At 39.0% G+C, this 18,345-nt stretch overlaps 1 protein-coding gene across 1 annotated transcript in view; it reads left to right on the top strand.

Moving 5' to 3' along the window:
- MAST2 (microtubule associated serine/threonine kinase 2) overlaps positions 1–18,345 on the top strand; it is a 173,095-nt gene that overhangs the window by 50,262 nt on the left and 104,488 nt on the right. Inside the window, exon 3 of the mRNA XM_024746162.1 lies at positions 300–331. Coding sequence (XP_024601930.1) covers positions 300–331 — 32 coding nt within the window. The remainder of the gene's footprint in view (positions 1–299; positions 332–18,345) is intronic.

The following is an 18,345-nucleotide window of genomic DNA, read 5'->3' as shown; positions in this document are numbered from 1 at the left end:
GGTGAATACCTGGAATCTTCATTGGCCAGTTGGTTACATCTAGTGGTGAAAGTGCTGCAAGTATTCTGTGAGACATTCCTTTTGGGAAGGAAGGATGAGGAGATGATAGATAGTTAACCAGACTGCTTATTATTTCACTAAAATTTGAGAGACAAAGAAAAAGGTTATTATTTAGAAATATTGAGTTTTTGCCATTATTAATATGATGCTATAAATCTTCTAGGACATTTAGTACAGACCTGTGGGACTCAGATGGGTCCTTATTTCTCTCTAACTTACGTTTGTGTTTTGCTTTTCAGAAGGAGTTGAGCCTTCCAAGAAGAGGCAGCTTGTAAGTAGATGATGATTATGATTCTGATTATGATATCCTGCTTAGGAATCCCTCCTGGGGACTGTTCTCAGTATCACTCAGAAGACTCTCATTCATGAGTGTTTTTTTCTGTGGACTCCTGTCTGGGCCAGTGAAACCAGTGGGCCAGCCAACTTCTCTCACTAGGTCAGCTCCTCCCCTCTCCCTCATCACTCCCCACCCCAGATCCTCTTCTCTGTGTCAATTTTTGCCTAGGGTCTGGGGGAAAGCTGCCACTTAAATACCCATCACAGTCTTATGTTTGTGTTTTGGGCTTTACTGAGTTTTAGTAGAGTCAAGCTTTTTTAGAATGTTAAAATTGAAACTCTTAGCATCTACATCTGTCCCATAGCATGGTACTAGGGAGAGGTCAACAAGTTGGGGCAAAAAAAGCTACGTTTGGGTTCATGGTTTGAATAGGGCTATCGTTTACCTTTTTGTTCTCTTCTGGCTTCAGGGCTGGGGAAATTCGTTAATAATCTTTGTCTCTGGGGCTTCCCTGGTGGCGCAGTGGTTGAGAGTCCACCTGCCAATGCAGGGGACACGGGTTCGTGCCCCGGTCCAGGAAGATCCCACATGCCGTGGAGCGGCTGGGCCTGTGAGCCATGGCCGCTGAGCCTGCGCGTCCGGAGCCTGTGCTCCGCAACGGGAGAGGCCACGACAGTAAGAGGCCCGCGGACCGCAAAAAAAAAAAAAAAAAAGAAAAAAAAAAATCTTTGTCTCTGGATTTCAATTTCATAGGTTTTCTTGGCTTGCTTTTTCTCTAAGACTTCTGTTGGGGTAGTACTGCATATTTGGCTAATCAGAATCATCTAGAATGCTTATTTTTCAGATTAAAAACAAACATTTAAATAATAGAAGCAGTTAAAATGCAGATTCTGAGCTTGTTTAAAATCTCCACGTCGGGGCCTGGGAGCCTGTACTTTTGCACCTGCGAGCACAGCCACTGTGATTTTGCTAAGGAGCCAGATTTGGGAAACACGAAAGGAATAGGCCTGTGTTAAAACGATGGCTTTGAAAAGTCTCTCACAGACGTGTATGAGACGTGGCTACAGAGAGGACGACAGTATTCCTATTTATTTATTAAGTATACTTTATGTATGTATCATATGCATTTAAAAATGTGTGAAACACATGGTGTTTCTGTTACTGTCATCCTGGGATTTTGTTTTGTAAAATGCTCCAATGATTAAATTGTCCTCTGAGATTCTTGTAAAGTCCTTTTGGCTGCTTTATGAAAGCTCACTGTGCTTTGATATAAAGAGACTGGAGTTATGAGTCAGCAAACTCCTAGGGTTCAGTCTTGGCTATGTCACTTAATTAGCTTTGTAATGTAGAGGAATTGCTTCATCTCCTCAGTTGCCTTATCTATAAAATGATAAACCATGATGATACCTGTTTTATATATATATAGGTATTAGAAAGATCACTTAATACATGTGATAGTGCTTCATTTTTTAGTTTTAGTCTAAGGTGTGTTAGTTTCAGAATTCTTGTAAATATATTAGGTTACATTTGGATATATTTCATTATTTAAGAGTCACATTTCTGTCTTTAAATTAATTTCTAGCAGTGGATCTCAATTCTAGGTTCTCAAGTGTCCTGAGTCTTCTAAAAGTTGGGCAAGGGCGCTACCAGGACTCTTAATGGAATGATACACTGAGTAGGTGTACATAACTGAAGGAGAGTGGCTTTTCAGCATCACATTCAGCAAATATTTGTACTTGGTCACTTTCCTATTATTTCTGTCATTTTTTTTTTCTTTTGGTTCCCTTTATTTGGAAGTTCTCTGAGATTTGCCTTTGCTTAAGGTTAGGTGAAATGAATTAAGGCCTGAGGCAGGTAGCTTCTTCCAGGAATATGTGCCTCTAGTGAATAGAGTTTGCTGAGAAGGAAGGATATCCTGTGAAAATGATTTTTATTTGAAACTGGAGGAATTTTTGGATCAATTTAGTTTTTTTTATTATTGATTGAATTTTTTCTTTTTTATAAATTTTAATCTTTACTTATTTGGCTGCGTCGGGTCTTAGTTGCGACGTGGGCTCTAGAGCGTGTGGGCTTAGTTGCCTCGCGGCATGTGGGGTCTTAGTTCCCCAGCCAGGGATCTATCCTGTGTCTCCTACATTGGAAGGCGGATTCTTAACTACTGGACCACTAGGGAAGTCCCAGGATCGATTTAGTTTTAAACTAGAGGAGTTTCTTGGTTATTTATTGTAGTTAAAGTTAGGTGTATTCTAACTGCCTTTAAATATTTAATTAATAAAGATCAGAAGTACTTTTTTTTTTTGACTGCACTGCGTGGCTTGTGGGATCTTATTTCCCCGACCAGGGATTGAACCCCAGCCCCAGCAGTGAAAGCACCCAGTCCTTAACCACTGGACCTCCAGGGAATTCGCCAGAAATACTTTTTAATAAAGTAACTCCCATTTAAACAATTGATCACTCAGTAAATACATAATAATACCTACTGTGTGTTGGGCACTGATCTAAGTTCTGAGGTTATAAGATTCAATTAGACACATTCCTCTATTTTGTAAACTTAGAGTTAAGTAAACCCGAAAAGTATATATTTTTTATCTTTAGTATTAGAGTAGAAAGAGTTTTATTCTGGAAGGAATCTTGGAAACATGGATACTAACCTAGGCTTTGCCACTAACAAGTTATATGTGGTTTCAACAGGAACTATCATTTCTGGGCTTGAAATGCCTCACTTGTAAAATGAGGGGGCTGGCTTACCTGGGCTTACCTGATCTCTGTGCTTAGTCATCTCACCAAATAATTGAAACTCCATGGTACCTCTTCTTCAGAGAACTGGGCAAGTCTTCGCAGGGAGTATGCAGTAGGAGGCAGAACATGGCTTAGCATCTGAAGTAGAGAAGACAGGAAATTAAGAACCACAAAGCGTAAGGTGTTTTGAATAAGTTTAATCAATACTTAAACATTTGTAGTAAGTGTGGAGAAACTGATGTTAATAAAACGAGTGACTTACCACTTAGCCCATTATTTCTTGTCCTTGTAGCCTAGTCTGGAAAGTTAAAAGTTATTATAATTGTCCTCTGAGTCTTTGTCAGAAGGAGAGGGGTATTGTACTAGATCCCTGTTTGCTTCTGCCCCAGAATGGCTCTTGCAAGAGCAGAACCTACTGTATGCCCACCAGGTATAAAGGCCCATTTCCTTTGGCATGTTCTCACTAGTATACATTATGGGTGCAGAGAGATTTGGAGTTTGCAGCTGGTTTGGTGTTCTTGTCTTTAGAGAGGGAGTCAGATTCATTTAATTAGTATAATGTTAAAATAGCTGAGCAATATAAAATAAATGAAGTTCAGTCATTTTGGAGGCTGTCAATTGTTATGCTTTTCCATGTAATTTGGTAGTTGCATGAAAATGGACAGGAACTAAAAAATGGATTTCGAGATGTATGTGATATCTTGTCATACAAAATGCACTTCCACCCAACAAGTAATTCCTCCAATGTCTCCAAATTAGTAAATGGAATTATAGCATAGAAGTAAAGAGCCTGGGCTTGAGAGTCAGGCAGACCTAGGTTGAGTCTCTGCCCTACCATTTACTATGTATTTTTTCATAAAACAAGTTACTACATTTCTGTTTGTCTTTTTGCTTCCATTTATTCATTCATTTGTTCAAATTCATCCATCCATCCATGCATCTATCATACTGTATTTATTCAGTTCTTGTTATGTGCAGGCACTGTTCTAAATACTGGAGATACAGTAGGTTTTAGCAGACAGAGAGACGGACAGACAAAAGCATGTATGATATGTCATGATATTGAGTGCTATGAAGAAAAATAAAACCAGATAAAGAAATATGAGGGTATGTGTTTTTGTGGGGCAGGGGTTGAAATTTTTTGTTTTTAACTAATTAATTTATTTTTGGCTGCGTTGATTGATTTATTTATCTTTGTTGCTGCTCGCAGGCTTTCTATAGTTGCAGCGAGCGGTGGCTACTCTTTATTGTGGTGCGTGGGCTCCTCATTGCAGTGGCTTCTCTTGTGGCGGAGCACGGGCTCTAGGCACACAGGCTTCAGTAGTTGTGGCACGTGGGCTCAGTAGTTGTGGCTCGCGGGCTCTAGAGTGCAGGCTCAGTAGTTGTGGTGCACAGGCTTAGTTGCTCTGCGGCATGTGAGATCTTCCCGGACCAGGGCTCCAACCCGTGTACCCTGCATTGGCAAGCGGATTCTTAACCACTGTGCCACCAGGGAAGCCCAGGGGTTGAAATTCTAAATCATGTTTTCTAGAAATTTTCTCATTAAGATGATGTTTGAGTAGAGAACAGGAGTCTGGAATGAGTGATGTTGATGTATATACTGGGCAAGAGCATCCCAGGTAGGGATATAGCATGTGCCAAGGTCCTGAGGTGGGAACATGCTTGGCAAGTAGAAAGGAGGCTGGAGTGGCTGTTGCTAAGTGAACAATGGTGTTGGGGTGGGAGGGTGTAGAAGAACATGAGGCAGGAGCTGGATTTTGTAATGCCTTGTGGGCCACAGAAAGGACTTTGCATTTTATACTAATTGGGACAGAAAGTCAGTGGGTAGTTTTAAGCAGAGAAATGATGTGATCTGTCAGAGTTTTGGGGGAAGGGCAATTAATTTTACTGAAATATGATTCACATACTGTATAATCACCGTTTAAGAATACACAATTCACTGGTTTTTAACATATTCACAAGGTCTTACAATCATTACTACTTTCAATTAGAACATTTTCATCACCCAAAAAGAAACCCCCTACTCCTTTGCAATCACTCCCCTATTCTACACTCCCTTTAGCCCCTGGTAACCACTAATCTACATCTGTCTTTTTTTTTGATGTGGACCATTTTTAAAGTCTTTATTGAATCTGTTACAACATTGCTTCTGTTTTATGTTTTGTTTTTTTGGCCGTGAGGCATGTGGGATCTTAGCTCCCCAACCAGGGATCGAACCCTCACCCCCTGCATTGGAAGGTGAAGTCTTAACCACTGGACTGCCAGGGAAGTCCCCCTAATCTACATCTGTCTTAATAGATTTGCCTGTTCTGAACATTACGTATAAATGGAATTATATAAAATGTGGCTTCTTGTGTCTGGTTTTTTTCACTCAGCGTAACTTTTTCAAGATTCATCCATGTTTTAGCACATGTCAGTACTTCATTCCTTTTCAAGGCTAAATAATATTCCATTGTATGTATGTACCATATTTTGTTTATCCATTATCCATCAATGGACATTGTGAGTAATGCTGCTCTGAACATGGATGTACAAGTACCTATTTGAGTCCTTGCTTTCAGTTATTTTGGGTAGATACCTAGAAGTGGAATTGTTGGATCATATGACAGTTCTTTAGCTTTGAGGAACCACCATACTGCTTTCCATAGCAGCTGCACCATTTCTTACTCCTACCAGCAATACACCAGAATACACCAGGGTTCCAGTTTCTCCGCATCCTAGCTAACACTTGTTATTTTCCATTTTTAAAAGAATAGCCATCTTCACATGAAAAGATGCTCAATACCACTAATTATTAGAGAAATGCAAATCAAAACCACAGTGAGATATCACCTCACACCTGTCAGAATGGCTATCATCAAAAAGTCTACAGATAGCAAGTGTTGGAGAGGATGTGGAGAAATGGGAACCCTCGTACACTGTTGGTAGGAATGTAAATTGGTGCAGCCACTGTGGAAAACAGTATGGAGATTCCCCCCAAAAACTAAAAATAGAACTACCATATGATCCAGCAATTCCACTCCTGGGTGTATATCTGGAAAAAATGACAACACTTATTAGAAAATATACATGCACCCCAATGTTCATTGCAACACTATTTGCAATAGCTAAGATATGGAAGCAACCCAAGTGTCCATCAACAGATGAATGGATAAAGAAGATGTTATATATAGAAATACATATATGTATGTGTGCATAATGGAATATTACTCAGCCATAAAAAGAATGAAATTCTTCCATATGCATCAACATGGATAGACCTAGAGAATATTATGCTTAGTGAAATAAGACAGACAGGAGAAAGACAAATACTATATGATATCACTTATATGTGAAATCTAAAAATAGTACAAATGATTGTATATACAAAACAGAAACAGATTCACAGGCATAGAAAACAAACTTGTGGTTACCACAGGGGAGAGGGAAGTGGGGAGGAACAAATTAGAGGTACGGGATTAACAGGTACAAACTACTATATGTAAAACAGATAAGCAACGAGAATTTACTGTATAACACAGGGAATTATTCCTATTATCTTGTAATAACCCATAATGGAGTATAATCTGCAAAAATACTGAATCACTATGCTGAAACTAACACAATATTGTAAATCAGTTATATGTTAATTTAAAAAAATAGCCATCTTAATATGTATGAAGTGGTGTCTCATTGTGGTTTCATTTTGCATTTTCCTAATTACTAGTGACGTTGAGCATCTTTTTGTATGATTATTGTTCATTTGTAAACCTTCTCTGGAGAAATCAAGTTCTTTGTCCATTTTTTAATTGGTCTGTTTATTTTTGTTGTTGAGTTGTAGGAATTCTCTCTATATTCTAGATATTCAGCTCTTATCAAGTATATGATTTGTATATATTTTCTTCCATTTTTTGGATTGTGTTTTCACTTTCTTGATAGTGTCCTTGATGCACAAAAGTTTTTAATTTTGATGAAGTTCAATTTATCTATTTTATCTTTTGTTGCTTGGGCTTTGGTGTCATATCCAAGAAATCATTGCCAGATCCAGTGTCATAAAGATTTCCTCCGTGTGTTTTCTTCTAAGAGTTTCAGCTGTTATAATTAGGCCTTTGATCACTTTTGAGTTAATTTTTCTTTATGATGTAAAGTAAGTATCTAACTTCATTGTTTTGCATATGAGTATCTAGTATTCTCAGGACCATTTGTTGAAAAGACTGTCCTTAACCCACTGAATGGTCTTGAAACCCCTGTCAAGTTTTTGACCATACATGTGAAGATTTATTTGGGGGCTCTCTATTCTATTCTGTGGTGTGTATTTCTGCCCTGTGCTAGTACCCCACTGTTTTGATTACTGTAGCTTTGTAATAAGTTTTGAAATCAAGAAGTGTGAAATCAAGAACCAACTTTGTTCTTCAAGATTGTTTTGGCTATTCAGGGTTCCTTGTGATTCCATATGAATGTTAGGATGAGTTTCTCTATTTCTGCTATAAAAAAAAATTGTTGGGATTTTGATATGGATTGCATGGAATTTGTAGATTGATTTGGGTGATATTGTCAAACTTGACAATATTAAGTCTTCCAATCCATGAGCATGGGATGTTTTTCTATTTAATTTCTTTCAGAAATGTTTTGTAGTTTTCAGTGTATAGGTCTTCACTTCCTTAGTTAAATTTATTCCTAAATATTTTATTATTTGTGATGCTATTATAAATGGAATTATTTCTTAAATTCTTTTTTAGATTGTTCATTGTTAGTGTATAGATGCAACAGATTTTTACTGGTTGGTTTTGTATTCTCCAGCTTTGCTGAATTTGTTTCTCATTGTGGTTTTGATTTGCATTTCCCTAATGACCAATGATGTTGAGCATCTTTTTGTGTACTTGTTGGCTATTTGCATATCTTCTTTGGAGAAATGTTTATTCAAATCCTTTGCCCGTTTTAAAATGTGAGTTGTCTTTTTATTGTTTAATTGTAAGAGTACTTTATTTATTTATTTGTTTATTTATTTATGGCCACGCCATGTGGCATATGGGATCTTAGTTCCCCCACCAGAAATCGAACCCTCACCCCCTGCAGTGGAAGCACGGAGTCTTAACAACTGGACCGCCAGGGAAGTCCCTGTAAGAGTACTTTATATGTTCTATATACTAGACTCTTATCAGACACTTGGTTTGCAAATATTTTCTATTCTGTGGGTTGTTGTTTTACTTTCTTGATAGTGACCATTGATGCACAAAAGTTTGTAATTTTGATGAAGTCCAGTTTATCTGCTTTTTCATTGGTTGGGCTTTTGATATCATATCTAAGAAACCATTGCCTAATTTAAGATCTGATTTGTTCCTGTGCTTTAATTTATGAAGGTAACTGATTGATGACACAAAGTGGCTAGTGCTATTGAAAGAAGAATTTATTATAGTTTCCTCAAGAGAAGGGGCATGCCATGCCATGCAGGGCCACATGGGGAAAGCACCAGGTTTGGTCAGGAGGCAGAAAGTTGCAAGGGGAAGCCAGAGAGCCTTTATTGGGGTTTCCACAGGAAAGGCAAAGCAGGGCAGGGTAAACAGTATAGGACTGGCTACTTTGAATAATGTTGGCGGGTTCAGGGCTAGAGGTCTGGTCTTTAGTTGTTTGGTACTTGGCCCTGAGTGATATAGGGCAGATGAAATAATGGCTTGATGTCTGTGAGTTTGATAGAGGAGGTGGTTGGGAGTGTGGACTCAGGATTGATTGGAGAGTTTGTAATAGCAATTTTGCAACACTATTTGCAAAATTACAGAGGAGGTATGAATAAGTTTGGCTGTTAGTTTGGCTAGCAATTAATGGATGCCAAATAGACAAATACAGAATCTAAGAAAACAGTTAGAATGAGGTTATGATGATTTACTTCTGTTTCCTTTTAAGGGTTTTATGGTTTTAGCTCTTACTTTAGGTCTTTGATTCCTTATTAGTTAATTTTTATATGTGGTATTATTTTTATATGTAGTATATTTTTTATATGTGGTATCGGTAAGGGTCTGATTTCATTCCTTTGAATGTGCATAGCTGTGGTCCCAGCACCATTTGTTGAAAGAACTTTTCTTGTCTTAGGTTTTAGCAAGGTCACTGGTTGCTCAGACTGTAGGGAGAGTAGGAGTGAAAGCTGGAAAGTAAGTGAGGAAACAATTACAAAATTCAGTCAAGGTGATGATTGCTTAGACAGGGTGGTAGCAGCTTAGGTGGTGAGAAGTGATTGGATTCTGGATGTATTTTGAAAAGAGAGCTGACAGTATTTGTTGATAGTTATTAATTTTGGTATATGAGAGCAAGAGAGGAATTGAGGGTGACGGTAAGGTTTTAGGGCTGAGTAGGTAGATGGATATGGTTGCCATTTACTGAGCAAGTAGAGAATATTGTGAGTGGAGCAGGGGTTTTTTTTGTTGTTGTTGTTATTTTTGCTCTTGGGAGGGGCAGGATAAGGGTTGTTGGAGGAATCAGAACTTTGGTGCTTGCTTGACATCCAAGAATGAGTGTTGATAAAGCAATTGCATATATGAATCCTGGGATCAAGGGTGTGATATGATCTGGAGATATACATTTAGGGATTGACAGCATATAGATGATATTTAAGCTATGTGATTGGCTGAGATAAACTACGAAATGCTACTTAAGTGTGGTCAGCTGACTGGTGATGATCAATGAACTGTTTGTTACCAGTTTGCCAGGAGTTAATAAGTACAGAAATTTAGAGTAAGCAATTTGACATTGTTGTGACCTTCAGGCATTTGATCATTTTTCTGTTATTTCATATTTATTGTATTTTGCAATGGTTTGTGAATGGATGGAAATTTCACTTGGCCTGTCACCACAGCCAGTTTGAGAAGCACTGACCTGGTGAGTGAGTGAATCTAGATAGAAAAGTTATCTAAGGACTGAGCCCTGGGGCACTTCGTATTTACTTAAGAGATAAGGAGAATCCATTAGTAAAGAAGACTGAGAAGGACCGTCTGAGTGAGGTTGCAACAAAACCAAGAGAAAGTGTTCGGTGTTTCCAAAGACACGAGAAGAAAGTGTGTCAAGGCTATGTAAGATGACCAACTAAGAATTGATCTTTGGGTTAGTAATAGGGAAGACCAAATTGGTGACCTTGGCAAATGACATTAATCAGAGATGGGTCCAAAGCTTGATTTGAATGGGCTCAAGACAGAATATGAGGCAGTATTACCTATGTGTTATTTGTGTTAAAAAATATTTAACCTCAGTCTAATGAATGAGGAAACAGTCAGGGAAGTTCAAATTGAGGGGATAATCTGTAGAAGTACTGGCCTGAACTCTTCAAAAATGTTGAAGTTGTAAAAGACCACAAACAAGCAAACACTAAGGATATGCTCTAGAGTACTGGAGAAAAGAGACTTGGTGAATAAATGTAGTTCTTGATTAATTTTTGGTTGGATCCTGGATTTTAAAAAATAGTTGAAGGACATTATTGGGACAGTTGAGGAAATTTGAATGTGGACTTTGGTTAGGTGAAAATGTGCCACTGTTAAACTTCCTTAGTGTGAAAATTGTGTGGTGGTTGTTCCTTATTCTTAGGCCAAGAACATTAATTGTGGAAGTATTTGAGAGGAGGTATTATGATGTTTACGACTGACTTTCAAATGGTTCAGTTAACAAAAAATAAGTGTGTATATGTGTGATTGTGTGTGTGTGTTAGAGCAAGAGAGGGAGAGAATGAGAGGGAAAGAGAATGGAGAGAAAAAAGCAAACGTAACAAAATGTTAACAGTTGTTAAAGGTAAGTGAAGGGTATATAGAGTTTCAATGAATTACTCATGTTCCTCTTCTGATAATTTGGAGAGAAGGTAGTGAGTCTATACTATTGTTTCAAAGTGATTTGCTGAAAAGAGGATTTTAGAAATCAGGTGACACCTGGAAAGGTTATAGAGTTGAGTATTTTCCCCCTCTATTTTATAAATTTATTTTATTTTATTTTATTTATTTTTGGCTGCGTTGGGTCTTCGTTGCTGCGCGTGGGCTTCTCATTGCGGTGGCTTCTCTTGTTGCAGAGCGTGGGCTCTAGGCATGCGGGCTTCAGTAGTTGTGGCTTGCAGGCTCAGAAGTTGTGGCTTGTGGGCTTCAGTAGTTGTGGTTTGCGGGCTCTAGCACACAGGCTCATTAGTTGTGGGACACAGGCTTAGTTGCTTCATGGCATGTGGGATCTTCCCGGACCAGGGATTGAACCTGTGTCCCCTGCATTGGCAGGTGGGCGGATTCTTAACCACTGCGCCACCAAAGAAGTCCCTCCCTCTTTTTAAAACATAAATTGGAGATATTACATCTTATTTGTGTGTCAATGAAATTATCCAGTAGTGAAGGAGAAGTTGATGCAGGAGAGGAGAGAACAACTGCTGGAATATTCTTGAGTAAGCAAAAATGGAGGCCATCTAGGTACATGTGGGGGTATTGGCCTTAGACAGGAGTGTTGACAGTTTGTCCACAGTTGCCTCAGGTACCTCACTTTATTTGTAAAAGATTATGCATGTAAAGTGTATGGCGCGGTGCCTTCAATTAAGCGCTCAACTATTTGTTATTGTTAAAGCATTTAGTGCAATGCCTATTACTAGCAGACTTTGAAAAAAATGGTAGTTGTTTTTTATTATTCTTATTATTAGCAGTCCATAATTACCTGTTAGAAGCTGTAAGTGCTTCAGAAAAACAAATTAATTAAGATCCTAAACCAAGTTAAAAGAACAATAGCGTGCCTTAGAAGAGCCACAGGATATTCATGATTGGCTTTGGTCACATTAGAGAAGAAAGCAACTAAATTCCAATATGGGGAATGAGAACATCCAGGCCTGCAATGATAAGGGCTTTGTTGGGGCAAGACTGGTTATGAAAGTTCTTTTGGCCTGGCTCATACCATTTATTTTAGATGTAGCTTCCCGAAATTAAATTGTTCTCATTTTTAGAAAGCTATTTCATATTTAAACTCATCTGGGTATTTTTTTTTAATCTGGGTATTTTTTAATGCATTAAAAAATCTAGTCTAGAATACCAGACCTAGAGGAGCTGATAAGTTTGTTGACAGTGTACATATCTGTGGAAAAAAATTTGAAAGAAAATGAAGTTCTAAAGCTATTTATATTTGTTTACCCAAGCCATAGGAATATTGTATTTTGCTTTTTCTCAATCGAAACAGCTCTGAATGACTTCCCTCGCCTGGCTCTGTAGAGGGGACCTCCTCTCGGCAATTCCTTTCACATAGGATTTTTTGTTTATTTGTTTGTGAATTTCAGCACCAATACCTAGACCCTACACTTAGGAGCTCAATGTAAATAGTGTTTATGTCTCTAGTTACCCAGAAAGTTAAGCTTTTCTAATACCTATTACAGCTCAAGGTAATTGGCCTCATATTTCTTGAAATGTCTTTATTTCTTTGAGGCTGTGAACAGTCAGCAGAGGTTAAAGAATGGACTGTAGGAGTGAAGAAGTAGCTACAGCACCTGTCATGCTGTGTGTGTGTGTGTGTGTGTGTGTGTGTGTGTGTGTTGCTATTGGTGGCCTTTATTAAACTTAAGAGTCCTTTAGGATAGTTACCTTTTTGCAGTGCTGGCTTACTCATTTGTTCAGTGGGCTAGGACATCAGATATTGGATGAAAGTAAATGCCAAGTGTCTGCAATGATAGGCAGTGTGCAGGGAGGAGTTCTGGGGCTCAAGGATTTGCTGTATCAAGCTTTACCACTGTGAAACTGACATGTGAAACAGTGTCATGTACTTTCCCACTCTGATGCTACTTGATGGTATTCGCCTGGATGAATGCTTCTGGAGAATGTGCTAAAAAGAGATACCACCTGCTACACATAGTAAATCCTTTGTGTGGTGTCAGTGGTGCCTGATATAAGGTTTTAGTTTCTGTGTGGACTTTGCAAATCAGGAAATTTTGGTACCTGTAAGGACTTTGAAGGCCAGAGTAATAGCTTTGTGTTACGTTTAGCAGTCTTTTTTTAAAATTGGGCTTATACAGGAAATGATCTTACATAGGTTCTCTACCTATCTGGTGGGAAGGCAGGGATTGGCAGAGATTGGCAGGGATGAGCAACAGTTATTACTAATTTCCCAATGGGAACCATTTTGTTGTTAAAAAATGGGCATGGTTTGTCAGTGAGCCATAAGTATGTGGACACAAGACCTGAAAATGGAGAATTCGTGAGAACCTGTTTTGTTACCGTTATGTTGAAAATAGCTATCATTATGCTGATCATATGCACGTTTATATGTCTTGACCTTGCAACTGCCAATTCACTATAATGTACTTGGATATCTCAGAGACAGCTCATCCTTAGCATTTATAAAACCGAAGGTAGGAACTTCCCTGGTGGTGCAGTGGTTAAGAATCCACCTGCCAACACAGGGGACACGGGTTCAAGCCCTGGTCCGGGAAGGTCCCACATGCTGCGGAGCAACAAAGCCCGTGTGCCGCAGCTACGGAGCCTGTGCTGTAGAGCCCACAAGCCACAACTACTGAGCCCGTGTGCCACAACTGTTGAAGCCCACGTGCCTAGAGCCCCTGCTCTGCAACAAGAGAAGCTACTGCATTGAGAAGCCCGCGCACCGCAAGGAAGAGTAGCCCCTCCTCGCCGCAACTAGAGAAAGCCCGTGCACAGCAACAAAGACCCAACGCAGCCAAAAATAAATAAATAAATTTATAAAAACAAAAAACCGAAGGTATTATCTTTCTCAGAAATCTACTCCTCTCTTATTCTCTAGCTTACTAAATGGTACCACTTCCTCAAGATAGAAAACTCAGTTATTCTTGTCACCTGTCTCTGCCTCACACCAACTCCTTTCTTTTATACCTCTAAATATCTCTTAAGTTCCTCTCCTTCTTTCTACTACCACTGGTATGTCCATATTGTCCAAGCCATTGTAGTCTCTTGGCTCTGCTACTGCTGTAACTTCCTAACCAGTTTTTCTTTGTGTAGCATTGCTTACCCCCCAGTCCACCCATCCATTATAGAATAGCCAGAAAAAGTTTTTTAAAGTACGATTTGATTATTAGATGTTTATTTAAACTCATTTAGTGCATTTTTTATTACTCTTAGGATCACATATGAAAGTCTTGACATGGTCCATAAAACTGTCTGTACAATCTGATTCCTGCCTTTGTCTCTATATTTTGCACAGTGTGTTCTCTGTTCCTGGAATGTTTTCTTCATCTATGCCTGGCTAGCTCCTACTTATTCTTTAAGTCTCAGCTTACATCTCACTTCCTTATGAAAGGCTTTTCTGATCTCATCCATACCTTGCTGTCCCTAGGCTAAGTTGAGTTTCCCAGAATGTACTTTGATTAAACCCTGTACTTTCCCTTTATAGTTCTCACAGCAATTGTAAATAAGGAATTACTTGTCTGTCTTCTCCCATTGGATCGTCTATTAGTCTGCTTGGGCTGTCATAACAAAATACCAGGACTTCCCTGGTGGCGCAGTGGTTAAGAATCTGCCTGCCAATGCAGGGGACACAAGTTTGAGCCCTGGTCCAGGAACATCCCACATGCCGCGAAACAACTAAGCCTGTGCACCACAACTACTGAGCCTGCACTCTAGGGCCCACGTGCCACAACTACTGAGCCCGTGTGCTGCAACTACTGAAACCCGCGTGCCTAGAGCCCGTGCTCTGCAACAAGAGAAGCCACTGCAATGAGAAGCCCGAGCACCGCAACGAAGAGTAGCCCCCACTCACCACAACTAGAGAAAGCCCGCGCACAGCAGCGAAGACCCAACGCAGCCAAAAATTATTAAAATTAAAAAAAAACAAAAACAAAGAACAACAAAATACCACAGGCTAGGGGCTTAAACAACAGAAATTTATTTTCTCATAGTTCTGGAGGCTAGATGTCCAAGATCAAGGTGCCGGTTGGTTTCTAAGGAGGGCTGTCTTTGTGGCTTGCAGATAGCCACCTTCTCCCTGTGTGCTCACATGGCCTTTCCTCTGTGTGTGTGTGTGTGTGTGTGTGTGTGTGTGTGTGTGTGTAAGGGGGGGTGGAGAGAAAGAGAAAGATTGAGGATCGAGATCTTCCTCCTCTTATAAGGTCACCAGGCCTATTGGATTAGGGCCCCACTCTTATGACCTCATTTAACCTTAATTACTTCCTGAAGATCCTATCTCCAAATACAGTCATTGGGGGTTAGAGCTTCAACATATGAATTTTGGGTGGGGGACACAATTCAATCCATAGCAGATGGTAAACTCCATGAGGTCAAGACCATGTTGTGTGGTACATGGGCCTAGGGCCTAGAATGGAGTTTAACACATAGTAGGCAGCCACTTAGGCCCATTCCTAACATTTGTGTGATCTGGGACAAGAATATAAATGGACATATAAATGTTTAAGAATTTTAAGTAAAGCTAACAAACTGTAAAATAAAATATGTTCTACCCTCCTATCTTGAGAAATATAGTTTCAAAATAACAAATTACAAAAAGTATGGGTGAAACTATTGATTTTTAAAGTGCTAAATATTTTATTAATATTTAATTTAATATTATTAACTATTAATAACAGTGAGTACCAGGCAGACGTTGCAGCCAATTCAAAGTGAAAAAAGTGAAAAAAGTGCAAATTTATATGTAGTAAAGAAATGTTGACATAAATTTATAAATTGTTACAAACCTGGATTTTTCTTTGGGGTGAAGGGTAGTCAGTTGAACCTCCACTATACAGAATTTATTTGCATATCTATAGACAAGAGCTGTTTTGTATTGCTATCAGTTATCTGTAACTTAGAGAGCTGTAAAATAGCACAAAGGCAATAAAAAACTACAATCAAATAATTTAGTCTCTAAACAATACATAGTTTTCAATCTGAAGATTATTATTTTTTTCTTTACTTATGCCAAGTTTTCTTACAGTCTCTCCCACCCTTTTTTAAAAATAAATTTATTTATTTTATTTATTTATTTTTGGCTGCATTGGGTCTTCATTGCTGTGCACAGGCTTTCTGTAGTTGCAGCGAGCAGGGCTGGGGGCTACTCATCGTTGCAGTGCACAGGCTTCTCATTGCAGTGGCTTCTCTTGTTGAGGAGCACGGACTGTAGGCGCACGGGCTTCAGTAGTTGTGGCACACAAGCTCAGTAGTTGTGACTCGCGGGCTCTAGAACGCAGGCTCAGTTGTTGTGGCACGTGGGCTTAGTTGCTCTGCGGCATGTGGGATCTTCCCGGACCAGGGATCGAACCGGTGTTCCCTGCGTTGGTAGGCGGGCGGATTCTTAACCACCGTGCCACCAGGGAAGTCCCTCTCCCGCCCTTTTGATTAAAGCAATCTCAAATATTACTCTTGATCATAAAACAAGGTTGGTCTCATTAAATTTGGCCTAGTTTTTTACATAGGGATAGCAATAAGGTTAATTTACTGTTTGGCCTTCTTAAGTTTGCTTTGCTGGGAATTTTATAAAGAGTCTCAGATTGAACTTTTAAAAGCCACTGTTACTTCTATTTCAAGGCTAGAGAGCCAAGCTTAAGAAACTTTATCAGCGACTTCCCTGCTGGCGCAGTGGTTAAGAATCCGCCTGCCAATGCAGGGGACACGTGTGCGAGCCCTGGTCTGGGAAGACCCCTCATGCCGCGGAGCAACTAAGCCCGTGCGCCACAACTACTGAAGGCTGTGCGCCTAGAGCCCGTGCTCTGCAACAAGAGAAGCCACCGCAGTGAGAAGCCTGCACACTGCAACGAAGAGTAGCTCCCACTCGCCGCAACTAGAGAAAGCCCACACGCAGCAATGAAGACCCAACACAGCCAAAAATAAAATTAATTAATTAATTAATTTTAAAAAAGAAGCTCTTTATCAGATTTCGTCTGTAGTACCTATAAATTTGGGTGGATTCTTCTGTTTTCAGGGTCCTTAAAAATGTCCTAAGGGTCTTGGGTCTGCCAGGAGGTGATCTGCTGGACCCTATAAAGCCAGGTACCAGGCCAGTTTTCCTGGGAGGGTTTTGTATTTATTGGCTCCAAAAAGTCAATCTTAGTTCTTTTAAAGTGGTTTGTTATACCTGATTAAATAAGTAGCATTCTCAAATATGACATCTTGACAAACTTTTGGTTGCGGAACCATTTTTTACAATTTTATTTTAAGGGGATTCAATAAGGAAATTTAGTAAGACTTTCTCAAGTCCCATTGGGGATAGTCAGTGAGAATCAGATATGATTTAGAAATGTTTCCTTTTACAAAAGCAAATTATTAAGGATTTAGATAGCTTAAGAAGAAAGAGTAGGCTTCCTTATATATCCAGAAAATAGACTTTAAGACAGTATTCCAAACAAACTACAGTCATCCCTCATTAGTTCATTCAGTCTTAGTGTAATTAATTTTCATTTCACTGGATCTTAGGTTGGTAGTCTGCTTCTTGACTAAAAAGAGCTCTGGAAATTCTGACTCAGTCCACTGGAATGGTCTGAAAGTTTTCCAGTTGTCCAAGTGATAGCATCAGAAGCCTGTACCCAAGAGTCTATTCTTTGAAGTGTCAAATAGTTTGAAATACCTGCTACAGTCCTTTTCTGTGGGACTCAGACAATTCTTTGTTGAAAACACAGACTTTGGCTTCTAGTTGATTATGGAGCCTTCATGCTAGCATCAGTGTAAAACAAAATCTCTTCATAAATGACAGAGACTTAAAAGAGCTGTGGTCAGTTTATTATGGACAATTTTTAAATGTGAAAGGTCTGATGAGAGTTTATAACAAGAATAATGCAACTAACAGGGAATTAAGTTGTTTCTGTAGCATGCAGAACAAAAATAATAAAACCAATTCAAAAGAATATGGATGAACATAACTTTTACATAGGAAAAATTCTTGATATATAACATAATAATCTTATGGCAGAGAACATACCAAGACCAAACTAAGGGTATCAAGTAAAAAGATTTAGTAAGTCTGCAGTAAATGCTGGACATTTATCAATATATTTTTATAAAATTCCATTGACCTAGAAGACGCTAGATTTAGATTTTAAAAGTAAGGCTTCTACCAAGTAAGCATTGTAAATGATAACTGAAATTAAGACTGAAAACACTAAACTGTTATTTCCTAAAATCTGGCAAAACACCCTGAGGACTCATAAAACAGAAACACATTGTGGGATAGCAAGGGCATTGACAAATCTCTAGGAACTTCCCATAATTATACAGTTTCTAGAATATTTATATTCATAGCATTTTAGCTGTACATATTTCAACTAGGGAGGGCTGAGCATCTTTTCTGATTTGACAGCTTTTCCCATGAAACTCATCAATAGTAAAATATCAAACCAAATTATCTCT

Source organism: Neophocaena asiaeorientalis, unplaced genomic scaffold (genome assembly GCF_003031525.2).
Source record: "Neophocaena asiaeorientalis asiaeorientalis breed wild unplaced genomic scaffold, Neophocaena_asiaeorientalis_V1.1 scaffold51, whole genome shotgun sequence".
In the NCBI taxonomy this organism is placed as follows: domain Eukaryota; kingdom Metazoa; phylum Chordata; class Mammalia; order Artiodactyla; family Phocoenidae; genus Neophocaena; species Neophocaena asiaeorientalis.
The sequence above is the reverse complement of the archived record's forward strand: the minus strand, read 5'-3'. Positions and strand labels throughout refer to the sequence as shown.